The 21,086-nt window shown below is 33.9% G+C and overlaps 1 protein-coding gene across 3 annotated transcripts in view; it reads right to left on the bottom strand.

The window, feature by feature from the left end:
• The window catches only part of Dp (transcription factor Dp), a 185,624-nt gene that overhangs the window by 95,433 nt on the left and 69,105 nt on the right, over positions 1-21,086 (bottom strand). For all 3 annotated transcript variants that reach the window (XR_016547671.1, XM_090385809.1, XM_090385814.1), the window contains one exon: positions 1,963-2,084. Coding sequence is in view for 2 of the 3 variants with exons in the window: in XM_090385809.1 (XP_090241935.1) it covers positions 1,963-2,084 (122 nt within the window). In the remaining variant the exon portion in view is untranslated. The remainder of the gene's footprint in view (positions 1-1,962; positions 2,085-21,086) is intronic.

Raw genomic sequence — 21,086 nt, 5'->3', positions numbered from 1 at the left:
AAAAATTGTGCGCACTGAGCATGCATAGAGGAAGTTAAGTGAAACTTCCTTAGGAGGACATTTATCACTTGACCGAGAATCCTGTATTGACTGTCTGAATGCAGCAGGCAATGGAATCTGCACGAATCGGAGCCTCGGAGATATGAGACGTTCCATTACCAAATCTAATTTCGGCAAGTGCTGTGGCATCAGATGATATTTAAAACCATTTGACTTTGATAGAGCCAGAATCACTTTGTTCTTGAGAGAGCCATGACAGCTGTTTCAGGCCGACATTTGACTTACATCCTCATTTGGAAATGCTGTTTGAAGAAGAGCGTGATCTCGAGCTGCTACAATCTACACATCATTCTCGAACCAAAGCCGATCACACAAAACAGGTTGAACCAAAATTATCTAGGAATTTACATTTAAACTGTATGTGGATGCTTCGGTGTTTCTTAAAATCCTGTTGCTTACGCCCACTACATGTTGAACATTTGATGGAGTACTTCTGGCAGTCGGTTTTGGCATCTTTGCTTTCCTTTTATGACTGGGCTTTGATTTCATTTTCATCATTTTCATTTGCGGTATCAACTTCCATGACTCCTTCCAAATTTACTTCTAAAATTTCTGGGGAGATGTAAGGCTCTAAAGATGTGGATGGCCCTTATCTGGCTTATTTGTTCAACTCCATCACACGCTGTAATTTCTTCCACTGTCAAAATAGCTTAGATCTCTCCTTTGTTCTCAATGGAGGTGGTTTTGGTGGTCGCATTGCACGTATACGTGCTCAACATGCCTTACAACACTAACTATTAGTCTTCGACATGTTGAATTATAAATTTTTTATTAAATACAGTGGAGAATGACAAAAGAAATAGCATGACACAATCAGTAGGGTTACTGATTGGGTCATGCGTCGCTCGTACCTGGTATGGAGTGGTACAATGGTCGGGGGATGAATCAATTTGTGTCGCATTTTCTTGGTGATTTTTGTCAATCTATGGATGCGTTGCACATGTATGTGCACTATGCACCTTACAATGCTCACTACAGTGTATCCCCAACCATTTTACGATTGGTTCTCTATATGATCAAATCACTTTACAATGGACACTCCATAACAAAATATCGTTCACTGTACGATATGTGGTAAGCTCCAGTCATTGTGATAAAGTTTGCGAATTGAATTTTTATTCTATTAACGGCAATTCTAATAAGTGAAAATAAGAGGAACATTATCCAAAGGCTATAAAAGTAAAGATTAACACTTTATTACCTTATCAATTAACAAAATTAAATGATACGTGAAAATCGAAAGAATATTTTCCAAAGGTTACCAAAAAAAAAAGTCAGGCAAAGCACATAGTATTCCCAGGTTGCCACCCCTCCCAATTACTGACCATGCCTAATGTACTTAGCTTCGGTATTCACACAAGAACTGCAGGGTATTTGGCCTAGTGCAATAGTTGGCTGTTCATAGCGCCTGTAATGTGTTTACTTATGGCAATGGTCGCATTTTCGTTGCGTTTTTTTTGTCAATTCACGAACACAAATTACTCCCATGCGAAAACTGCCTGGGGTGCGCCTAAAGAATTTTCACTTCAAAATGTATTGTGTAGACCATTCGATGTTTAGTACATGGTTTTAATGCTTTAAAATGGCTGCTAACTATACAATACATATCATAAAAGCTCAGGAATGCAAGATACACAAAACTTATAACGAACAATGTCTTGGAACGGAACTCCTTCGTAAACCAAGAGTTGCCTGTATATGGTCACACAAATTTAGAAAATTTCAAGAACTGGGGTGTTCCGAGATTGCTTGAGTTGGTTGACTTGACTACATATATTCTGCTAAATAATCCACATTCTGCCTTTACTGCACTCAAAAATGTAAAACAGAACACAATCTCAATCTGAAAATTCAGTATAATCAATCATCTTAATCTATATTCAATATGATAAAACATCTTACCACAGGGGAACTAGATAAGTGCATTGTCTTTGGTAGAATAGCAGGCTCCATTTTGAAAGGAGACATTTTTGTTGGAGAGGCAGCATTAACTATTGGCACTGCTATTATTTGGGCTGCTAAGTCTGTAAAGTTAAAATTCATTAATAATGCATGTTAAATAAGTGAAAATTAAGTATATAAATTAATCTTTAAAAATATGGAAGTTAACTAAGCTTACGTATATAAAAGTACAATTATTTTAATTTAATATATTTCTTAATCACTTAAATGATATCTTAAAAAAGAAGACCATGAATGTGTTGGGAGAACATTACATGGATGCTTAAAAGCAAGAATGAAAAAAAGATTTACAATGTAAATAACACAAGTTATATTTAACCAAATGACATTCAGTTAATTATATAATAATCAGCAACTATTCAGTAGCTAAAGAGCAAGTTACATGGCACCATTTATGAATTCACTGTGGAATCCTGTCAAATCAGGCTTTGTACATGTGGATAATCTATTGCACATTATGAAAATCAATCTTGAATATGTATTTGTCCATAAGCTTAGCCTCTAATTTTGCATCTACAAATATAAGCTATATATCATTTCAAAGGTGAAATGAAGAATCAAGTTTATGATATTAACCAGAACTAAATTAATTTTAAGTGCAAAATTATCTTTAACCACTTCAGCCCAAGTTACAAGTTTTTCAAATTGGCCATGTGAGTATCATGCATGGCAACATATCTCAACAATTATTACTTTAACCAGTTTAGCAACAGATTGTGTAATGGATAAGAAAGTTCAGTGTGCATGTTCCATTTATTGATTACAGCCATCTTCCACTATGAAAGAGAGAATTTTATTTTTTTCCCTGTTGTTAAACATTAAGTTGGCTTTTTTAAAATAAATCTGAAATAAATTACATAAACAATTTATGCAAAAATGTTACACTAAATTTGTCTAAAATATATTTTTAACTTCATAACTAAAATTACATGGAAAAATGCTAAAAATCCCTGTTCTACTTGTTTAAAACAATCTTAAATATAAACTAATAAGACTAATCGGTTTAGCATTAGCATTAGTAGAGGCATATGATGCAAGAAAGCAAGCTTATGCAGCATCAGCCAAAAAAAAAAAAAAAAAAAAAAACCCACTCCCATTTCACCCCTCCGTTCGTTCGAAATACCTGTCCAGTTGAGCCTTAAATTTGTTTAGGCTATCAACTTCAACAACAAGTGATGGAAGTCGGTTCCACTAACCAACCACCTGCTGGCCAAAGGCAAATTTCCGCACATCTATCCGACATCCATCCTTCCTCAATTTGAATTTATGCCCTCTGAGGTGATTATTCTGAGCAAGATGAAGAATCCCATTGGCATTGAGCATGCTCAAACCATTCAAAGCCTTATACACCTCTACCAGATCACCTTGCCGGTGCCTAGTCTCCAGACTCTGTAATTTGCAAAACTTAAGCCTTTCTTCGTAAGAGCAACCCTTTGTTCCATTCACTAATCTTGTTGCCCTTCTCTGTACCCGTTCCAGCAGCTCTACATCCTTCTTGAAATGAGGCCTCCAGACCTGTATACAGTACTCAAGATGTGGCCTAACCATTGCCTTATACAAGGGAATAATCACCTCCTTATCCCTGCTAGAAAAATTCCTGTATATCATTGACAAGACACCATGAGCTACTCTTGCAGCTCGTCTGCACTGCTCAGAGAACTTCATATCTGCCTGCACAATTACCCCCAGGTCCTTTTCATTCTTCACCACTGTCAGTGTAGTACCGCAGAGTTGATACGTTGCTCTGGGGTTACTGTTTCCCATATGTAGTACTTTACATTTGTCAATGTTAAACTTCATTTGCCACCTCTCAGCCCATCTGTTCAACCTTTCCAGATCCTGTTGCAGCAGCATAGCGTCAGTAGCGTCCTTAACAACCCTGCCAACCTTTGTATCATCTGCAAACTTGGACATTAAACTTGATATCCCATCATCAATATCATTCATAAACACCGAAAACAACAACGGACCCAACACTGAACCCTGAGGAACTCCACTAATAACATTAGTCCACGTTGAGCAGTGTCCATTGATTACCACTCTGTCTTCTGCCACTCAACCATCCCCTTATCCATAGCAGCAATTTGCCTCCAATGCCACACTGCTCCAATTTGTGCAGCAGTCTTCCATGTGCAACAGTATCAAAAGCCTTTCTAAGATCCAAATATATAATATCAAAGTTATTCCCTGCATCCAGTTCTTTTGTGACTACATCATAGTAGTTTTGTACAAAACTACTATTTAGTAGTTTTGTTTTAAATTACTACCAGCTGTGACTTTTTGATGACAATTCCACAGTGAATACAGAAACTGGTATATAATTTGTTGTTACAGTAGACAATAGTTCTTGTGTTATATGTAACTAACTGTCTGCCAATTATCTTTTTCAGCCTTAATTGTTCTAAGGCTAATAATATAGTCTTTACAATTGGGTGCAATAAATATCTGGCCACTATGGAACCTAAAATTGTCATGATTGTGCCCAATATTTTCTATAGTATTGAAAAATTTTCATTTGTGCCTTGTAGTTTCAATTAAATAATAAGTCATAACATATGCCATTAGCAAAAACTGAATAAAATAACTGTATTTGGAAAACTACCTTTCACTCGCCTATCAAATTTTGCAATATGATAGTGACTTTAATAGTAATTGGCAAATTAAAGATAAATGGCAACTTTTAGGACTGAAACTTCATTGGTCAGCAAAGTATGATTTGAAAATGCTCACAGCCAATCCATGTCTGTTATGAAGATCATAGAAGCAATAATTAAGAATGAAATACAGGGCTAGATAGGAATGGCTCTCTTAACACTTTCACTGCTTTCTTGTGCAACTATGCACTTCAAATTTTTAATCCACTTCGAGGGGAAACCAGCCTACCTTTTAGAATTTTTCTCCACTTTGACAAAAGAAAAACCAGATATTTTTATCAAGCAACCTTTATTGCAGGCTGATTAATTCTGTCATAGTGAGAAGAAAGCCCAAAATATGCCTCTGCCCTTTTCAATCCAAATTGAATCAATTCCAGATCAAAAAGGTCATCAGAAAAGTCAGAAGCAAAAATGTTAAGGGAACTAAGGGAAGGAGGGGTGAAATGGGAGGTTTTTTTTTTTTTTTTTTTTTGGCAGATGCTGCATAAACTTGCTTTCTTGCATCGTATGCCTCTATTAATGCTAACTTAGCATGACTTTGTAAAGGGAAAAATTTTGATATCATTTATTTGGACTTTATTTAGATTTGTTTATTTGGATATGAAAATAATTAGCAATTATAATCATTAATAATAATAAATACATGCAATTTTTAAAAGTGAATTGGAAAACAACAATTTAATAACAGATAATTATAACAATTAGATTAAATAAATTTTAAAAATATAAAATTAGCTTTAAGAAAACCATTTCTTAACAGTTTTAACAAGATCTATAAATTGCAGAGTGAACAATCAGAAAATAATCCTTATACTCCTCCCATGCATCCCTTAATAACAGTATGACAACAGGATCTCTTAATCAGTGAGGGTCAAAAGGCAATTTTTCCCAAAAAATAATTTCTTTGGCTTGTTTGCACTGTGCTTCTTCAAAGTTTTCTTGTACATACAGTTCCTAACAGATATAAAGCATAATTTTTATTCCGCTATTTTGTATTTTAAAAAATGCACTAAATCTTTACAAGGGGTCCCTAGCAGGCTAGAACCTAGGTGCATTCCAGAATGTAGCTGAACATGGCACTTCGAAAACCACTGCACAGATGCACAACTTAGAGGAAACCCTGATCACAGGTAATATCTTTCGATGGATAATGGTTGTAATTAATGATTACTCGTCAGAGTGGGAATACTTTTGGGAATGGCATTTACACCATTCCTGTTTCTAATTTCCTTAAATGACATTGATGAAAGGACATAGGGCATGTCAAAATTTTCAGATGAGGTGAAGACCAGGAGAGTGGTTAATGGCCTTTATTAAGCAATGTCACATCTGGACAATGTTGAAAGGCTTCAAGTGTAGTCAAATAAGTGGCAACTAAACTTTAATGCTGCAAAGATGAAAGAAAAAACAAAATAACAAACTTCATAAAAACACTTATAAATTGGTTTAGGCTTTATTGATAAAAGTACAGAAAGGAATTAGTGAATTATGATACAGGCATATATGAAACTCTGCTGAAAACAGGAGGGCTGACAATGCCCTGTTAATGATTTATTAAACTTGAAGAGAGAGGGGGTGAGATAGATATAATTCCACTGTATAAGGAATTTAGTCACCTGGAATACTGTGTTCAAGTATGAAGGCCTCACCTAAAAAACACATTAAAATTCTGGGGGGGAGGTCCAAAGATAGCTAAAACACCTGGTGAGACTGGCTTAGCAGAACCCACAGAGGGAAAGACTTCAAATATGCAGGCTACAGAGCTTAGTAACCAGGTGTCTTAAAGAGAATCTAATTAAGGTTTATAAAATTCTGTGAGGGGTAAGCAAAATGAATTAATGGGTAAATTTTTACATAATTAAATTATGATAGAACCAGAAGGCAAAAATTCAAACTAAGGGTGAAGAATTATGGATTGTAGAAAGCTCTTCTTTAGCTAGTGAGTTGATAATCATCAGAATAGGCTGCCTATATGGATATTTGAGGCTGACAGTTTTGGAAAACTTAGAAGTCTGCTGGATCAGTGCCTACCAGGAAGAGATAAAAGATAGGAGAGGGTAGTTTTTTTTTTTTTTTTGCTGGTATAGCAAAATTCTGTGGCTTCCTTGCACTGTATGACCTACTGTGCCAGGCAAAAATCAATGAAAATATATACCAAACATGGGGAATAAGAGTCAGGTTTCATAAAAAAAAAAATATGCGCTGCAAGGATCAAATATTTGATCCAGGCAAAATTTTAATGGGAAAATAAGGACCTGTATTTAAGATTTGTTGACCTTTAAAGAGCATAAGCATCTAGAACTGTGTTCATTCGTATTTTTCAAAAATATGAAATCAAAGATAATCTTTAAAGGAAGATTAAAAGTTTGTATAAAAATGGAAAATCTGCAGTGGTAATTGAAGCACTGGAAAATGGTTTAAGATTAAACATGAAGTGAGGCACCATAATTTCCATTTCTTTTTATAAATTTCATCCAATTTAATAAAGGAATGCAAGTTGCTTTGCAAAGTTTTTGTGAGAGATAAAATTTGGATCATTATTAAATGCAGATGATACTGTGATGTTAAATAGCACTTTAAGATCTTCAAGTCTCTGAATTAAACATTATATATGATTTGGCATGAAAATTAGTTACAAAAAAAAAAAAAGTTATGAAAGCTGAGATATAGGGAAAACTTGACTGTAGACTAAATAACTAAAACACAGAACAAGTTAATAATGCTGTATACCAAGAGACACTCTTGTGAAGATGAAAGATTAGACAAGGAAATAAAAAAACAGAATAGATAGAGCAAGGAAATGTAGTAAGCCAGTTATTTTAATTTGGTGCAAAAGAGAAAACAGTTTTTGTTTTCTCAAGTCGTGAGTTGAGAGCTGGGTAAGAAATAAATGAAATTATCAAATATTTGATAAATAGATCTAATAGATGGAAAAAAATGGAAAGGTAGTATTACAAATGAGGAAATAAGAAAAAAAATCTTGGGCTAGCAAATATCCAACCTAAAGTAAATAAAGCAAAATAGGATGTAAGGGCACACAGAAAAGATAGGAAGAAGAGAGATTATCTAAACAGATATTTAAAACAAAAGTGAATGGTAACAGGCCCAGAGACTGACCAGGAGGAAGGTGGTCGACTTGTAAAAGAAAGGATGGTAGCCCAGGACTGATTTACTATGATAGTGACCTGTCTACATGGAAGGTATACAGATTTGGATGATTCCTGATCCAGGTTTCTTGGCTTTTAGTTGCTTAAATCCTGGCTTTTATCACTTTGCCTTTTTGTACTTTATTTTTTTAGGTTCACTGAAAAATGTGTTACGTAACTATTAGCTTCAGAATGTATCCATCAAAAACTTAACTCCCAACAAGCAGATTTTCATTAAATTTTATATTTTTTTCTTTGAAAATATTTGTCAAGCCTATCAAGTTACTAAATGTCAAACAAATAGAAATCCAACTGGTTTTTCATGCATATCTCAATTTATCAATATGTAAGTGGCTGAAAAAAATATCCTGAGAGGCAAGTGAAGGCAGATTACAAGAAATCCTTGACAAAAGATGTAAAGATATCATCATTCTTCTCTTTCTTGGTGATTCCCTTCTACTTTTCTCTCTCTCTCTCTCTCTCTCTCTCTCTCTCTCTCAGGGTAACTCGGGAACTTTTTTTTTTTCCTGGTGCAGCATAAGCCTCAGGCTTCCTTGCACCATATGGCTATTAATAATAATAATAAATACAGAAACTGTGACAATAGGCTGATTGAAGAAAGATTGACTAATATAGTAAATGCATAAGGAAATGTCTCATTTTAAGCATTGCAAAAAGCACTACTAGAAAATAGTGCAACTTCTGTAAGTTTTTTGTTATTAATTTATTAAATATATAGTGAATTGTTAATATCTGCTTATTTTTATTAATCACAGAAGGCCCAGAATGTATTTTAATTTTATTAAAATCTAGCAAGACTCATGTGGGTAGAATTTTTCTCAACAGACCATTTTGAGAAAAATTCTACCAGAAGAAACTGTTTTTAGTCTCTGCTGGTAGAATTTTAACAGGAGAAACTGCTTTTACAGGAATGGGATGCACTTACTTAGAAAGAGTGCAAGGATGTGTTGATGCTAATGGTGGCAGTAAGAGCTGGGTTGGAAAACATCTAGCTTAGTGGGATACATAGAATAATGGTTTAATGACAGCCACAAGCAGAGGTGAAATTGATTCTTGTGCTGCTTCTGCAGGGACATGTAACAACCTGGAAAAAAGGTGTGGAGAATTACAAGGCCTGCTGAAGAATTTTCAGTGTCAAGCATAAACAGAGGGGCTGTGCTAGGGTTACTAAGTGCAAAAACACATGCACATATACATTTGTGTACTGATGCTAATGATAGTAAATAAATTTGAATTAAGTAGTGGATAAGTCATCAAATGTGACATAACATGGATATCAGAAACGTACCACTCACAAAGAGATATGGAATCTGAATGCGATGAGTAATAATATGATATACAGGAAGGACAAGAAGGTCAGGGGGGAGTTATGCTACTCGTTAGGAAGCACATAATCTAAGGCAGTATATCCAGCGTAAAGTCAGTTTGGTGTGATATAAGCAGTGGGTAAACAAAAATTAAAGTAGGGGTATGTTACTGGCCATATGCTTGTGATGAGTATAATGAAGAACTATACAGGTAAATAGAATAGGCCAGTACATCAGAAAGTTTATAATGGGTGACTAACTTTCTGAATACTGACTGGAACTTCATTATAGATGGAACATAAGGGGACTTTTTTGGATGTACTGGTAGACTGTTTTCTACACCAGCAGATTAGAAAGGCAAAAAGAGAAAGTAATATACTTGATCTGATTATCAGCAGTAGCATTCATGCATCATGAATCTCAAGATAAAAGGAACCATTAGGTGGTAGTGATCATATCTATTAAAGTAGGATTCACTTAAAGTATAAGTATAATTAACTTTGAGTATAACTTGAAGTATAATGGGACATTCACATGTTTCTCCTATTCAAAAGGGAATCAAATGGGCAAAGTAATTACAAATCTGTAGGCTTAACTTGTTATAAGGAAAATAATGGAATCTGAGGTTAAAGAAAAAATACAGGATCTTGACAGGAATGCAGTTATACAGAAAGACAGCAAAGATTTATCTAACCAATCTGTTTAGCTAATTACAATGCAGTAATTAAACTGGAAACCAAAAATAGTTTTGACATCATATACTTAGATTTCAGTAAAGCTTTTGACACTGTTCCACATGAAAGACTACTATACAAGTTGGAGCAGTGTGGCATTGGTGGCAAGTAGCATCTCCGAAAAAAGGGATGGCTAAATTAGAGAAGGTGGTTATAATGGGTGTCTTAGAATAATGTCTTAGAATAATGTTATTAGTAGAGTTACTCAAGGTTTTAGTGCTGAGCACCTAATTATTTTCAATATTTATTAACAATATTGATAAAGATATGTGTAGTTTAACATCTAGGTTTGTAGATGGTACAAAGATTAGCAGAATGGCTAATGATGTGAATTAGAGTACAACTGCAACAAGACCTAGAAAAATTAGACAGATGGACTAAGAACTGACAACTGAGGTTTAACATTGAAGAAAGTTAAGACATTGTATGTGAATAGCTGTAATTGTGGAATAACATACCATTTGAGTGGTACACAATACTCAACGGTAGCAGAGAATAAAAATGACCTATGAGAAATTGTACATTCTGACATTAAGCCCTGTAAGCAGACAGGCTGCTAGGATAGCTCATGAAATTCTGTCAGTGATATACAGGAATTTTGCTAATAGTAACAAAGCAATTTAACCCAAGCACAGTACTAAGTACTATAGGTTATAATACCTCTCGTGTTTGGGGTTCTCATAAAAAAAAAAAAAAAAAAATTATCCCATCCTACAGGGAAATGGTTAAGCCACATCTTGAGTATTGCATACAGGTCTGGAAGCTTCATTTTAAGATGGACGTGGATCTGTTGGAAGGAATGTAGAGAATGGCAACAAGATTAGTCACAGAGAAAAACTAATTCTGTAAATCACAGTTTCTAGAAACAAGGCGCCTGCAAGAAAACCTGATTAAGTGTTTAGGATTTACTTAAAGTTAAGTAAATTTAATGTGCTGATGGCATTGATGCTCTTTCTTTAACAACACACATAAGGGGACAAATTGAAAAAGGGTGGTTTCAGGATAGATGTGCAAAACTTTGCTTTCAGCTAAAGAGTGACATTCCATCTGGTGTTGTGGAAATGGGCAGCTTGAATAAATTTAAAGATTAGACAACTGTTAGTGTGGATGTAAAGTGCATGTGTGCACTAATAGGGTGTATATACTTGCTTCTTTACATCACTTATGAGGCAGTTGACAAAGCACCTCTATATAACTTCTGTAAATTGTATACACTTCTACGGTTGGTTTAGCTATTTAACTGGATGAAAAACCAGTTTCCTAAAGGGAAAACCATGCAGTTGTCAAATATTCTGTTAGAAAGAAATGAGGTACAAAAAAAATTTGATTTTTTCTTTGGGGGTTTGCTACTCAACTGCACCGTCTCATCCATTTCCCCTTGAACCCAAAACCTGAGTTCCCAGAAAGAGAAACCATGCAGTCCCCAAACAGACTATTTAATGCAGCCACAGTGAGAAAGCCCGTGGCTTTTTCCTATGGCATGGGAGGACAGTGGTCATAATCACTTTGCTACTGACAAGGGCTGCCTGGTTGGGATGATTAAATGAAATCATGTGTGATGCTACTCCAGATTGTATTTTGGTGGCACCTTTAGCAATGGTGCTGTTGACTGCCAACCCACATTAAACATTTTAAAAGAAATATTGGAATATCACATGAACGAAATTCTTTCCCTATCTAAACAATGTTTCTGGTTGCAACAAAACTGTGTGCCCTTCTCCATCACAATTTTAACTACAAACTTTTTTCCCCCTTGACTTCTGCTCTTTGAAATAACTCTCCTCTCGTACTTCCTGAAAATTACAATCTAGAAAGATTCAAGTCCAACTTCAATAAATATTGTCTTCTCAACCTATACAACCTATACATGGTGCAAAGCAACATTTCTTAACCTTTTTCACATACAACTACTTTTAATTAAACTATACATGCAAATACATTAACTTTTTTTTTATACAACGATGTTACTCATAATTAACATATGCAGTATACATTAGGTTGCTATATAGGCATACCTATATTTCCCATTATTGTTGATGGAATTGTTGCTCACTGCAAAAAAAAAGAAAAAGAAAAAAAAAGAGCTCTATTTTATTGTCAAATCCTGTAGAGACTGCCTTTAAGTTATGTCATGGTTCAGAAAGACTGGTATCAAGCACCATAGATTCCAATAACCTTTTTTTTTTTAAACTCCCTACCATCAATTGGTGGGGACTGACCCAACCAGGAAGAACTTTTAAAAATTTTATACTGAAAGTAAGGAGAAATTATCTATGCTGCAGATAGTTACCAGCTTAGCCTTGTGAATGGAAAGACAAAAAACAGTTTATTATGGTTCAATTTGCCTCTGCTTCCCCCCCCTCCCAAACTATAGAGCTTAAGCTCTCCTCATCCATGATGAATAGAAAATATGACAGGCTGCACATATAATGGAACAATTCATACTTTCGACTTGTTAAAATGAAGGTAAATATATATGTCATTATTCACAATTACACATGAATATATATATATATATATATATATATATATATATATATATATATATATATATATATATATATAGTAGTAATGCATAACAGTTAAGAAGCAAAATAAGCAGAAAAAGGAAAATAACAAAATTTATAGTATGTCTAATGCTTCAAAAAACACAGTGCAGCAGTAGAGGAAGCAAAAGGATATAAATAATGTATGGTTTGTAGAATAAATAAAGTGTCTGTGAAAATGGAAATGAAAAGTACACAAGGTGCTAAAACTAAGAGAAGTTTAAGGGATGGTAGAAAGTGGAAGTGGAGTAGTGGTTAAACAGGTGAAAGAATTTGAAAAACCTAGTGCAAAAATGATCTGGGACTGAGGGGAAAAAAAATAATAATAAAAAAAAATAAGTAAATAACACTATATTCAGATATGGGAGGGCAATTTTAGCAAGAGGTCGAATCAGGGGATGGCAAATATGAAAAATCTGAATATAATAGATGAAAATATGATACATAGCCAGGAAATTCATCAGGGGACTACTCCGGACCATGTATCAGGCACTGTGTTTCCAAACTTGTCTGTAGTATTAGAAAAAGGGGGGAAAATATGTGAAGTGTGGAAGGGGTGAAAGGTAATGAAAAAGTATAGACAAGCAAATGATATAGGGCAGGAGTGGCCTACTTAATCTGTGATGCAATCTACCATCTCAAAAATTACATTGCCCAAATCAAGGGATGACTGTATATTTAAAATTCGTGATCAACCGAAATTAAATCTGCGACCAACTCGTTGGCCACCCCTGGTATAGGGAATGGTATGTTCTAGGGGAGAAAAGATGTTCAAAAGAAGGCAAAAATAGCGATAGGATTGAGGATAGACAGAGCATTCGTATAATATCATGAATATAGTGTTATTTATTTATTTAATTATATATTTCCCCCCCCTCCAGTCCCAGTTCATTTTTGCACTACGTTTTTAAAATTCTTTCACCTGCTTAACGACTACTTCACTTCCACTTTCTACTATCCCTTAAACTTCTCTTAGTTCTGGCACCTTGTGTACTTTTCATTTCCATTTTCACAGACACGTTATTTATTCCACAAACCACACATTATTTATATATATACATACATTGTTCCATTATACATAACTTATTTATACATTATTACTTTTTAAATTATGGTACTACTGGGAGCATCAGGTTTGTAGTGACCCCAACCAACCTGCTAGTTATATTTAAATCTAGCCCTAGTATGGATAGCCTTATATATAAATATATAACATAGATACATATAAAAACAACAAAATTAATGCAATTATTTATGTTTTATATGATACATAAAATTTTTAATATGTATCTATGTTATATATTTATATATAAGGCTATCCATAGCAGGGCTAGATTTAAAATAAATAGCAGGTTGGTTGAGGTCACTACAAACCTGATGCTCCCAAGTAGTACCATAATTTAAAAAGTAATAATGTATAAATAAGTTAAGTACATCATATATAACCCATGCACGTATAATGTCTAATTGTCACTGTGCAATAGCAGTAATGTAGGAGCTAATACTCTCATTTACGCTACTTAAAACTTTAATATTTAAATCTAATTGTCTTAGACATAATTCCGATATATATATATATATATATATATATATATATATATATTGCAAAAATATATGCAATATACATAACGAACCATTTTAATAACAAAAATATCTGAAGTTGCATTTCCATTTGAGTGGCAATATTTTTTTTTATGATGCTATTTTTTGTGCCTATATATTATGTACTGTGACAAGGACTAGAGTAGCCTGGGGACTAAACCTATTTGAACAGGCTGTTATATTACACATAAAACTCTGGAGAGCTATAGACAAAACAGAATGAATCTTGGAAGTACTTTAAAAAATAAGCTACATCTCTCCCATTACTTCATGCAAGTCCAAATAATTTAAACTTGGAGGATGAACAGGGACTTATCAGAAAGTGCTGTAAGTAGGCCTTACCCATGCTGTGGGCCAAGGAAAGCACATACATAAAGGCCAGTGTGACCCAGTTTCCACAGTAACTGCAACTAACTCCAGTCTATAATTCAAAAAAAAAAAAAAAAAAAAAAAGCCTGAAGTCATACTTTTAACTATGTATATAGAATAACAATGTAAAAGATCCAAATGGCTAGCAAGAAAGAAAAAAAAAAAAAAAAAATTTGTAGAACATCAAAATTGCAAAGAAAATTTTCCAAGTTAACATTTTGCTTTAAAACCAACATACAATTACTATCTTATATTTGAAATGCTATAGCAACTTCATTAAAGGCTAAGGATTTCTGGATTATGTAATCTAAATAAAGTCATGGAAGGAAAATTCTAAATAGGGCATTCGGGGAAGTAATCACAGAAGGTAATCAGCTTTTATACCTACTAAGATATATTTTTCAAAGTTTAGATCTAAACAGATGTCAGATGAATTGTTGAGGTTGGCCAAGAAGAAATATGCATAAAAATATAATTAGCAGAGGGCACAGAAACCTACATTAAATTATATATAAATTGGATAGATTTCATCAGCCCTAGGAACTTCATTTACTTTTAGCTTCGACAGGGGGATAAAAGAGAAAGTGAGTAATTACAAACTTCTAAGCTTGATTTCTTTTCCTAGGAAAATAATGGAATAAGTGGTAAAAGAAGTACTGAAGGGTCATCTTCACAGAAATGTATCATACAGAAATCACAGGATGATCTATTACAGAGATATCTTATTTGACCATTCTGATTAGCTACTATGACATAGTAACAAAGGTATTGGATGCAAAAAATAAGTTAGACATCATATACTTAGATTTCAGAAAAGTTTTTGATACTGTTTCACATAAAAGCCTGCTGTACAAATTTCAGCAATGCGACACTGGTCAAGTTACTCATATAGATAAAGGAATGGCAGAAGACAGGGTAGTTATTAATGGGTACTGATCTTCCTGGACTAATGTTATAAGTGGAGTTCCTCAGGGCTATACCCTTTACTGTTTTCAATATTTATTAATAATAGTGTTGAAGTCACATCAAGCTTATTGTCCAAGTTGAACAAAGGTCAGCATGATAGTTACTGAAAGGAATCGATACATACTACTGCAACAAGACATTCAAAAATTTGACATATGGGCTGAGAAGTGTCAATTGAGGTTATAGGCAGCAGTATATAGAGTCCAAGAATAACATACAACAGCAATTCCAGTAGGGTGGAACCAAAATTCAAGTTGAGAGAGAATGAAAAACAACCTTGGAGTAATTGTACAGTCCACCTTGGAGTCTTTGAGCAGTGAAAACAGGTTGCTATGACAGCTCATGAGGTTCTGTTGTGTATATCACTGATGAAATATAGCCATATTAGCAAGTTGTACACATCATTATATACAGGGACAAGGAACTCATCCTGTTATATAGGGCAATGGTTAAGCCACATCTTGAGTACTGCACAGGTCTGGAAGCATCATTTTAAGAAGGATACAGATCTGCTGGAATGAGTGGAGAAGGGCAACCAAATTAGCCAAAGACACAAAACGGCATTCGTAAGATGAAGTTACTTCTGCAAATTGCTGCACTTGGGAAACTAGGCACCTGCAAAAAACAAGACCTTCATCAGGTCTTTTTGCGGGTACCTAGTTTCCATTCTGTAAAATAATGCTGTCAATAGATAGTACCCATACTAATAATGCACTGTACTATAAATTTGTTGAAAATGTCATGCCTATCATTGCAACATAGAAAACCATAGTAATCTTGAAACAAAGAATGGCATTAACCTAACAGTTTCTAGACTGGCAAAATTCAAAGCAGAATTGAATGGTTACATTGTAGGAATGGTAACAGTATGAATATTTCTTTTATTTATTGGCTGATGCAGAAAAGTCTGCTTCCTTGCATCACTTGGTGTTACTGATACTAACACAAAGAATTGGTATTTGAACCTAACTGCTACCATCAAACTGGATTTCTCAGTCGCCATAGCTACCAAGCTTGCTGAATCCTGTCTAAGCAAAAACTAAGTGTCACAAAAATCAACAATCTCATATTCTGAAGGCAACCCACAGAACTGTGTGAAAGGCAGAATGATGTCAGTAATGCCAAAAGGAATGAAGAAGTTGAACCATTTTGTGAATGTGCACATATGAGGGCTGTTCAATGAAGTATGAGCATTATTTTTTTTTTCACATCATACCTTTATTAACCATGCAAATTTTAATGGTCCTTTTCAAAGTAGTCCCCATTTAATAACTTGCTCCAACATTTCTGCCATTCTTCAAAAACACAGTGGAAGAAATTTTTTTTTTTATATGTGTTTGAGAATCGCCTCCAATGTCTTTACAACTTCTTCTGATTACTGGAAACATTTTCCTTGCATCTCCTCCTTTAACTTTGAAATAAAATAACAAGGTGCAAGGTCAGAACTATATGGAGGATGAGGAACACATTTGACATTAATGCTGGCTACCTACTCAATGACAGTATGAGCAAAGTGAGGTCTTGCATTGTCATGATGCAGCATACACCCATCTGCATGGATGCTGCATCATATATCTTAAATATTTCTAACTGTAGACAGCTTATAATAGATGGCAATCAGAAAATAGTTCTGAAAAGCCAAACCTATTGGCTTGTCCAATGTGGGCTTACTAAAACAAATCAAATAAGTTTCTGAACTTCTGATATAGAAATTGAATCAAGCAATAATACATAAATACATGTAAAGGATATTAATGCATAAAAAATCCCCTATACTTTTTTTTTTTTTTCAATTCTGATTTGATTTTTGGCCACTTCATTGCTACATTTGGAAGTTATGTCGAAACGGCAAACTAATATTTAAAAACATTTAGGTTCAAAGTGTTCACATTGACAGAACTTCAAAATTCCACAAAGGAACTGAATGTCATGTGTTTTCCAAGACTTGCATGAGAAAGGGTTAAGCATTGCAAACAAACAGCAATTTAGAATGCCTTACACTGAAATGACAAATAAGAACCAAAAATCTACCTGCTCTTGCAGATAGGTATGTGGAGTTCATCAGCTGATGAACATTCTCTCCTGTCAGAGAGAACATTCCTCAACTGATGTAATATGGGCATAATGCTGCAGAAATGATCATTAAAATATAACTGCACTGTGTCCAATCACTTAACAGATTATTGTACATATAACATTCTTCTTGAAAAGGGTGAATAAAATTGAAAATACACAAAAAAAAAGTGTTATGATAATTTTAATAGATGATAAAAAAAAAAAAAAAAAAAAAAAAAGTTGAAAAATTTGCACTTCAGTTCCCTCCACATCGGTTTTCTCCAAATCTGTGAAAACTTCCAAATATTCTTTTTTAAAAACTAATACATAGTAGAACCTCAAAAATTTAGAAATGTTTGAATATTTCTCCAAGGGTAGTTGATAGTAAAGAGCAGAGGGGAAATAGGCTGGCCAGACTGTGGGTATGAGAGAGATGGCAAATTTATGCATTATGTTCCATTAATACTTTCCAAACACTAATTTCCTTCTGTTTTGCATATTTCTGAGAACATGTCACCATTACTACCAATGCATAAAATTACTCATCTTGCAAGACATTCAAAACTCACAGTATTGTACTTTGTAGTACAATAGTGTACACTTAGTTTTTAATACAATTTGACCACTGAAAAAATATTGCACTATTTACACCTGATAAAAAATTGGATAATCAACACCACATCTGCAACCTTTAATTCTAATGCAAGTACGTTATACATTAACATTTTGGCTTAATTCTGGTGAGACTATCATTCTGTGAAGATTATGGGAATTAAGGCTACAATAACAAATTACCACTGAATATTCATAATGCACACTATATGCATAACTTTAAAAAATCCAGAATACTGTGATAATAAATGCAGAACAATCAGATGTGAGGTTCTACCATATTTATACATTTTGTAAATTTGGATTTTTATGTAACACAAAGCTAGAAATATCTCAAAACCTGGGTGCTCAAATTTTCTCCCACATTTGAAATCAACATTATCTCAGATTTCAGGAACAGTTATTTACCAAAAACTCGCCATATGATGTTCAAATGATGAGTACAGGGGATATGGATTAATCTATTAACAATAAATTTGGTATAAAGATGTGGAATATTCTAAATAAGTCTCTGCAGTCTTTAAAAGGAATGTAACTCCCAATCTAGGTTCACTGCAATATTTCTGAGAGGAAGGGTGGGTGATTTTTTGTGTAGAATGAGAGCAGGAGGGAAATAAACTGTTTTCTACATTGGTGTTACCTCCAAATACTGTACATTAACAGTAAATGAATATCTTTCAGTTAAGGGAAAGAATTCTATTGTTATTAGTTCCACTAACATGAATGTGTAAACAGACGACTGCCACAGGATATCCAGACTTTGCTAATATTTTCCACACATAACTTGAATTTCAGGTTTTATAATTCTAAGTGGAAGTGGCCAGCTGGTTTTATATTTACATCCTCAGACCTATCAATCAATGTGAATAATATCCATGACCAACTTCAGGGAGATTAAGTGAGAAGAAAGCACCGCAACTGTATCCAGATTCTATCTGTCTACATCCAAGAATGTTTGCTATATTAGTTTCAAATGAAGCTAACATTTGAAACTAATCCATAGAACATAATAGAAAAATTTTTAAATACACTAATTTCATTAGCTAGGTATTACAAAAATGTTCCTTAACTGAATCCAGGCAGAAGGCATGTTCATTATGTCAAGGCCTTTGCTCTTTCACTGAAAATCCTGCTTGTTCAAAATGAACTTTTTAGCAGATAAGTGAACCTACAAGTAATAAACCCAGAACAATCTGTGCTAATAGCACAATGAACTAAAGTTAAACTCAGCTATTCATAGGAACCCACAAAAGAATAGACACAAATACTTAAGGCTATTAATACAACAATAATTGTATATTTTGTGCATTCATCTGTATGGTATAAGTTACAATTAACTTGCTTGAAAGAGAAGTAAAAAAAATTATCAAATTAGCACTTGGGTAAAATTCCTTTAACCCTATGTTGATCACATTGAGTATTTGGGAGATAAGATAATCACTCCTATTATTCCTTAGAATTTGGCAATACAATCTCATGCTCCAATATCCCTTTTCTCAGTAATTATCCCTAAATTATGCAGTATTTACATGTTTTTGTTTATATTTACTAACAATTATGAAAGTTTATGTTTAGTTGTCTAATAGATGCCATGCAAGCAATCCAATTTTTTTTTTTTTTTTTGCAACTGCTGGAGTGTAACTGAATCTTAATAAGTTAATGTTCCCTAATGAATAGAGGACTAATTGATAAATAAGAGGGAACCCTGTACAGTGGGTTCTGCTGCAGTTACTGGTAAGTAATGTGTAATTTTTCTCAGCTCTTATCCTGTAATTTTATGAAAAAAAGATAATGCAAGGGACCAGATAGAAAAACACTTGATAATTTGAATTTCTCAGTAACTATCAAAACCTACACACAAATGTTTTGAAATTGTTAACTTAAATTGTGTTTAATAACATTCTCAATATTTTTGTGATTGAATCTTATAAAACTAGATCAATACAAAATGTTTCTGGGAAAAATGCAAGCAGAAGTAGGAAGGCTTTTGCTCTCTAACTGAAAATCCTGCTTGTTCGGAATGAACTTTTTTGTCAGATTCCAAGCATCACATACAATGAGTTACAATACTGTATATATGTACCAAAGGTCAAATGATTTTATCATGAGCTGGTGCAATGAGTGCTGCTGGCACATTCTATTTAGCCTGTTGTAGTTCAATTTCATTTTTCAAGTAAAGATATGTACACTTGGCTGAAAATTTTTCAGTACTGCTCAGCACAGAGAGAAAACTAAACGACATTGCCAACTGCAGATAAAATTAGTCAATCAGGCTGTATAGAAAGGAGAGGAGGTGCTCTGAATGAGACATCATTCACCCACTCATTTGGAGAGGTTTGTTTACCATCGGTGGCTGGAAGAATTTCTCAAGTCCTCCTCAATTTAGCTTCTCTTGAAGTTAGCAGATCTAAGGCAGAGGGAATAGGTCCCTCCCCATCATTATTATAGATTTTTTAGCCAAATAACATGCAAATTGATTTTATCAATTTGCATGAACACTTCTATAAACAAAATAAATTATATGGATATAAGAGTCAAAATGAGATGCCTTTAAAATGAATTTTTTGTATAGAAAAAGATAAGTGCATAATTGCTGCTCGATTAGGGATTCCTCCTAATACAGTTAACTTATTTATGAAATAAGGATACAATTTAGAAGCAGACAGAGCACACCTAATTCTTTAGTAGAAAGAAACAAAGAAGTGCAGATTAGTCAGACTTGGCCAATCAGTTTCAATTCCAAGAGAAGAACATTTATTTAGGTGGAACACTTATATAATATCTTTATTGCAATCAGTGAAAATAAGTAATTTTACATAGATGCAATGCCCATAACAGCAAAAATGCTAGGGGTTTCATAAATTGTTAAAGGGGAAATGAATGAAAGTTTGAATTCAAAAAGACAATATAAAATGTAAACAAAGTAACTAGATTACGGAATAAAGTCAGGTTAAAGCCAACTTACTGTGTGCTTGGAACCCCTTATTTATGAAAAGGCAGAAATATTTGCTAAAGGTGTCATTCATGAAGGATTGAAGGCAAGTAATGGATG

The sequence above is a fragment of the Mastigoproctus giganteus genome, chromosome 1, assembly GCF_048544385.1.
Source record: "Mastigoproctus giganteus isolate SK-2022 chromosome 1, ASM4854438v1, whole genome shotgun sequence".
NCBI lineage: Eukaryota > Metazoa > Arthropoda > Arachnida > Uropygi > Thelyphonidae > Mastigoproctus > Mastigoproctus giganteus.
This window is presented reverse-complemented; position numbering and strand designations above follow the sequence as displayed.